General features: G+C 34.8%; 1 protein-coding gene across 1 annotated transcript; it reads left to right on the plus strand.

Moving 5' to 3' along the window:
- Positions 1-1,568: 1,568 nt before the first annotated feature.
- On the plus strand, positions 1,569-3,346 carry LOC131028099 (protein RADIALIS-like 1). The gene is made up of 2 exons (XM_057958325.2): positions 1,569-2,180; positions 3,263-3,346. The coding sequence occupies exon 1, from the start codon at positions 1,896-1,898 to the stop codon at positions 2,145-2,147; it is 252 nt and encodes an 83-aa protein (XP_057814308.1). The 5' UTR covers positions 1,569-1,895; the 3' UTR covers positions 2,148-2,180; positions 3,263-3,346.
- Positions 3,347-6,635: the final 3,289 nt, after the last annotated feature.

Below are 6,635 nucleotides of genomic sequence, written 5' to 3' on the forward strand. Positions count from 1 at the left end.
AAACTTATGAAAGTGTAATGTTTTATAAGTATGTGTACAATTGACAGTAAAATATGTGTGAACTCAAAAATATTATTATCATTTTGTGTTTATTGCTGTATAGAGGTAGATGCTCTTCAATATGATGTCAGATATGACGAAATTGTTCAAATTAAAAAGCAGCATGCTTTAAAAACAAACAGTTCAGAAGTTTTTAATGTAACAAAACAAGTAGTTTATAAGTTTTTAAAGTAACAGCTATTTAATTGTAGATTCCTATTCTGTCCATTTTTCTGCTTTGTGACTGATCAACGGTTGTGGGGTATAACTGCTGATTCTGACAGTAGCTCTTTTTGGGTTTTTGAACATTTGTTCAATGGAATTAATATCATCTGAATTACTCAGACACATTATTTGTGCATATCCAAAAGATGGGGACTGGTAAAAGTCCAGTCAGCCTATGTATCTCTATAATAAATACCATATTTGCAATCTTCTATTACATTAACTATAGACGTACCATAATGGTTGGCACACAGCTGGCATTATAAATGTAGTATCAGATATAACCAAAATTTTCAATTTAGAAAGCAGCGTGCTTTCAAAACAATCATCTTTGGAGTTTCTAGAAAGACTACAACTGGCTTGTACGGAAAAATCCCCCAAGTATTCTAAGGTATCAAACACAATTTTGTTCTTATGCAGGTGTAAAGTAGCAGCATTTTTCCACCTGAAAAATATCCTAATTATTCTAAAAATTTTGTCCTTAGAGATTTCTAAAGTGTATCATATTTCCCACATCTTTGGGATCAGTGGGGAACATAATTTATACCATTAATGTAGACCTTAAACCAAGAAAGCCAACCATTGATTCACTTGACATTTAAAACTATGGAAACTGTTTATAAGCTACTAAATCCATTTATCAAATAGCCAAAGTATTCAATGACTTTCATAGGCATGTTATTGGCATTCTGTATTTTTCAGTCTGTGTTCGATTAAGTAGAATCTTGTTCGTGGATTCTGTTGAAGAAGTATTCTTATTCTTCTGATTCTTATTCATAGTCTGGCTTGCATAGTTTTCTTTCGAGTACTCTATTAAGATTCTGACAAGTGGCTGATTATTACACAACTTAACCTCCACTCTATTTATAGAGACACTCCCTATACCTCAATTATGGTATCCAATGCATAGTTGTACAACATATCCCTGCCTTGTAACCTGAACTGCAAAGCCTCAAATCCCATTGCCCACCTCCCCTGTATACAACCACCCCCAAAGCTTCAACTTATGTTTTTTAAATATCCAGCCGAGTTTGTGTTCAGTTTTATTGATTGTCAAGCCATTTGAAGGAGTTTGATGTGATTTATCAATCTACTTGCTATTATTATTAGTCCTTACATTCGGTCTTTCTTTTTCTCTTCGTATTTTCTTGGTTTTGACACTTGTAACATCCTTTTAACTGTTGGTTTTCTAGTAAAATTTCATCCCACATCTTTTCTTTCAGACGTTACTAGTTGTCCCATTTGATTTACATATTCTACTGAATTTCCACACTGGGTGTCTACTGATTTCCTTGCTGGGTATCTACTGATTTTTCTCACTGGTTATAGAATTGAATTGAGTTCTTCACCTTCGTATTTGCTCCTGTAATATTTTGAAGAGTTGGGCACTCCACTTTTTCTATAATTGTATTGTGTTACTGGAGGTTAAGAGTATTTTAGATGATCTGATGCTGGTTATTGTCTAGGAAGGCTTTGAATATTCTCTAGTTTCGACCAGTTGAACGAGTGGGGTCCTTTGTCTTTAGAAGTTCTATTAAAAAATTGTTATTGCAAGATTGGGATAGCACATAGAAGTGCAATATATTGTCCCTCTGAATCAGCCCCGAGATTTTTTGGTCAAGTTTAGGACTATGGCCAGTGATCTAAGTTCTTCATCTGGGGGAAATACTGTATCAACTTGGACAGCCAAGCAAAATAAACAGTTTGAGAAGGCCATAGCCTTCTATGACAAAGACACTCCTGACCGTTGGCAAAAGGTAGCTGCGATGGTTGATGGAAAATCTCCAGCGGAAGTAGAAAGGCATTATGAGATTCTAATAGATGACTTGAATCGTATTGAATCAGGCCAAGTGCATTTCCCCAAGTACAAATCTTCTGGTTGATACTTCTCCTAACAAAGGAGACGAGGAAAATAGGTAAGTTAAGAAAATTAATTCTTGTCAAGCATGTTATATGTTTTTCAGTGGTAAATATGTTTTAAGTCTTGAGATGACCTATATAAATAAGTTAAATTTTAGGATTCGCTGTTTAATCTTGCCGATAAATGTCCTCACATAATGCATACTCAAAATGTGAATATGCTTCGAGGTTTTTTCTGCTTTGTTTGCAGGTATTATGGACATATTCGCCTGTTAAGTATAGTGTCATAGTCTCACTGAAGATTACCTATATCACAAGTTTCTTCATTGTAAGATGATGTTAGTACTTTCTCTTTATAAAAAAATCGTATCTCAAATACTCTTATCATCCTGAAATGTTTTGAAATACGGGTAACAGTGTTGTGCAGTCCGTACAAACCCTGTAGAGTAACTCCTTATTTTCCCATTTACATAATCCTTCAGTACCTTCATGGCTATCTTCTCAAAGTTGCTAGAGACTTGCAGGGTAACTCCTCATTTACCCATTTACATAGTCCTTCAGTACCTTGGTATCTTCTCAAAGTTGCTAGAGACTCCATTTTTTGGGCCACGTTACTTTGGTTTTTCATTATGAATATTAATGATATTAGGCAGGATCACATTTAATTTCTAGTAGTTTGAGGATCACATTTAATTTCTAGTAGTTTGAGAGTTTGGATAATAATCTCTTTGGGTCGTTATGGACTATCACACTGCAGAGAGTTAACACGTATAAAAACAGCTATTCTGATTGTATCCTGTTGACAATTGTTGGATCCTTTGGGGAATTAGAAAATTAGGATCTTTTGGACCAACTTCACATCTAGTTTATTTTGGAGATTTAAGTGAAGATGTTGTTTGAAAGTTAATGAATTTTGATGTAACAGTAAATCTATAAAATTGGCTTATTAACTCAATAACATCTGCTGAGGGAAAAACCCACTGCGTAGATGCTCTTTTGTGTATATCAGATTCATTTCTACTAGAGGAAATGGAGAACAAAGTGATATGAGCCAATTTTTTGGGGTATGCATTTACTCCTATTTAATATTGATTTGATGGTTCTCTCTCTTTCTACTGACAATAGAAATCTTATGCAGGCAATATATGATATGAAGCGACAATGAAGCTCCTGAATTAAAGTTTAACTATTATTACTCCTGATAATAGTATCTACAAGGAGAGCAGAAGAAAACTTGGACGAAGTTCAGAAGCATAGTATAACAAAATTACTGGTCACCTGTGGATATTTTCAGTGATAAATATAATATAGTAAATTCTGTAACACTCATAAAACATAAAAAAATGAGAACGCTCAAGCTATATAAGTATTTGGGTTCTCTAACTTTGCTTCATTTTCTGTAAAAGGGCATAGTAATGCCAGTATTTAAAGAGAAATGATAAAATAAGTATTTTGTATTTTTATTGAAGATGTGTTTCTGATGATTGGAATTCCACTGTCTCTACACGACTCTTTAAACATTTTCTTAATGAAATAGATTCGTATATTTACAAACATGATTGCTGATTGTGCCGTTAAATTTAGGACTTTCCATAGAATGAAACCATGAATTATGCCAACAGCAAAACTAACCGGTTAAGATATTATAGTGTTCCTTCAGCAAAAGGGCAATTAATTTTGGCTGTCCAGATATATTAATAAAACAAGGTGATGTTGCTCTCGAGATACATTAATAAAACAAAGTCGTATTGCTGTGAAGTTGCTGTCAGGACAGTAATGGTTATTGTAATAACACAAGTCTGATTCAATTAGGACAAGGCATTGAATGCTTCAATATTAAATAACTTGTTTTGAATTTCTTTTTGATATGGATTTATAAGGAGAGTAAATCTATAATGTATCATTAAATTTTTCAAAGTAAAAAGGAATTAAATTGATAAAAAATAATTTAAACCATTTAATAAATATGTTTAAATACTTCATGAAATATTATATGGAGCGTCTATTGGTTTGAAGAATTTTTACAGACTTTGAATTCTAACATTCTGAGTTTTGCAATACATGAAGAACAATATGACTTTCCACTAATGATAATTGGTGTATTTCACTGATTTCTTTTATCATCTGTTTTGGAGATCCAACTAAAATTCAACTATTTATATCTGCTCTGCTACATTTCAGGGTGCACTTGGTTTGTTTGAAGTCCTCTCATAGAAAGTGAGAGATGAAACTTTTTGGATAGGAATATAGAGAGATGAAATTTTTTGGATAGGAATATAGAAATTATTAAAATTAAGCTTGGATGATTTTTTTAAATTGTGATTGTGAGTTGAATAGCCTCAGAACATTCTATTGAGTGTAGATCATTTTTGTTAAGTTGTCTGCAATGTCACCATTTTGTGGTTGACAACGGCTTCTTTATATCCTCTACAGTTTTCACTTAATTTAACTCAATTTGGACTAATGGGGATATGGACTAATCTATCAAATTTTGCTCAAATTGGACTTATAAATGAACAAAGTATAAATTTTCAATTATTCATTGAAAAGTAGATGTTGTATTTGCAAGAAATGGAAATTTCCAAGCAGTATCAAAGTTTAGATTTGAGTAAAAAGAAGAAAAAAAGAGAGCAACACTCAATCTAGGCATACATCTGGACAATGTAACTGAAGAGCCATAACCAAGGGAATAAAATTGAATAGCATTAACTAATAGAGCATAACCAAAATATAGATTAAACCACATAAGTAGAAGGGGAAGCAATACACAACATACCAAGAAATTAGAGGTTATTTTCCCCCACACCTTCTTCATCCAATAGAGCCCTCTAACCTAGAGAGCTGCCAAAGTCGAGCCCATCCCCTTTCCAAGCCTAAGATTCCTCCCCTTGAAGACCCACACCAAAATATTTCACCCCCTTATGTTGATAATATTTGGAATGGATTTCCTTGTGTGGGCATGTGCACAAAGCTGGTGGTCAGAAAAGTGGACACCACCTAAAAAAAACTTGGAAAAACAAGCAGCACGTACGCGGTTTTAAAATTTAAAATTCCCGTGTACACGCTTAGGTTTGTTCTTCCCGAGCCTAGAAAAGGTAGCACGTGCACGCTGCTTGTAGGAAAATGAGTGCGTACATGCTACTCCTAGGAAAATGAGCACGTACGCGCTACTTATAGGAAAATGAGTGCGTACGCACTAATAATCCAAATAAAACCGCATACGTGGTGCCTGGTAAAAAAAGTTTAAAAAAAAAAGTTGGGTCTCATTTACCCGTAAATCACATTTTTAACTTTGTTTTTTCCCCATTTTCTCACCTAAACCATGAACGAGGTGCTAGATTTGTCCTCCAGGCTATGGATCAATGTTATTTTTTGTTTATTTTTGTCTTTCTTTCTGGTTTATGCAATTTGTTTTACATTTTGAATTTAATTTCATTAATTTTGATTAGGTTTTTTCATTTTTTGTTTCAAAAACCAAATTCTTCTAATCCAGAACAAGAACAACCAAATGCACCTCCTAAAAACCCACAAAAATAGCCAAATGCACCTCCTGAAAACACACAAGAACAACCCCCAATTCCTCCTTTTGATCGCACAACCGAAACACAGGAAGAATTAATTAATCAGTTAGGATAAAATACGTCTAAAATCAATAGACTAATTGTAAAATTGAAAACTTCTGAACTTGACCATCATCAATCCCTCACTACTAACCTAGAAACATTAGCTAGTGGTGCCATAGTTGTTTCCACAAAAATTACCAAATGGGGAAGCTTTAGGGATAGGTGTCATCAATTCTATGCCAATGGGCTATCATACGATGGAGTAAAAAACAAAAATATTTCTAAACAACAAATATGTGCCCTTTTTGTTGATCCCAAAATTGGTCAGTCATTACCTCTTAATGCAAAGAGGTTTCCCGTACATTGGTGTACCAATGCACAGATGAAGAATCTTTTTAGGCAGAGGTGGTGGATGGTCTTTGATGATCCACCTTGTAATAATTATGAGGTGCCATTATATTTTTTGAGAAAAATATATTGTGAGTTTGTGCTCAATGTGCGGCCAAACTATTTTGACATGAGAGAGTTTCATGGTAGAGGTGGTGGCTCTGCCCAAGATAAACCTAGAGCCCTAGGGGATTAGCTGCGGAGAGTCGCCGCCCCCTAACACCCAAACCCAAGGTGCATCAGGTTGTCCCATTAGAGCTGAAAGAGTTGATGGAGCTACAGACTCTTCAGATGGCCACGACATTGACTAGTGCCATCATCTAGCATGGGACATCATTAGCACACCCTATTGTATTGGATGATGAGCCGTTAGAGGGTGACAGAGAGCCCATCGAGCATATGTGTGTCAGTTTCTTGGGAATATTCTCAAGGATAGGTGATGCAGCCAGTGCAGATGGATACTCATATTATCTGTGCACAATTTGCAGTTGTAGATGTCAGGCTGACACGGTTGAGGATGTCACACAGACAGATGAGTTGATGGACATGGTGTTTGCCCAT

This window comes from Cryptomeria japonica, chromosome 4, assembly GCF_030272615.1.
Source record: "Cryptomeria japonica chromosome 4, Sugi_1.0, whole genome shotgun sequence".
Lineage (NCBI taxonomy): Eukaryota > Viridiplantae > Streptophyta > Pinopsida > Cupressales > Cupressaceae > Cryptomeria > Cryptomeria japonica.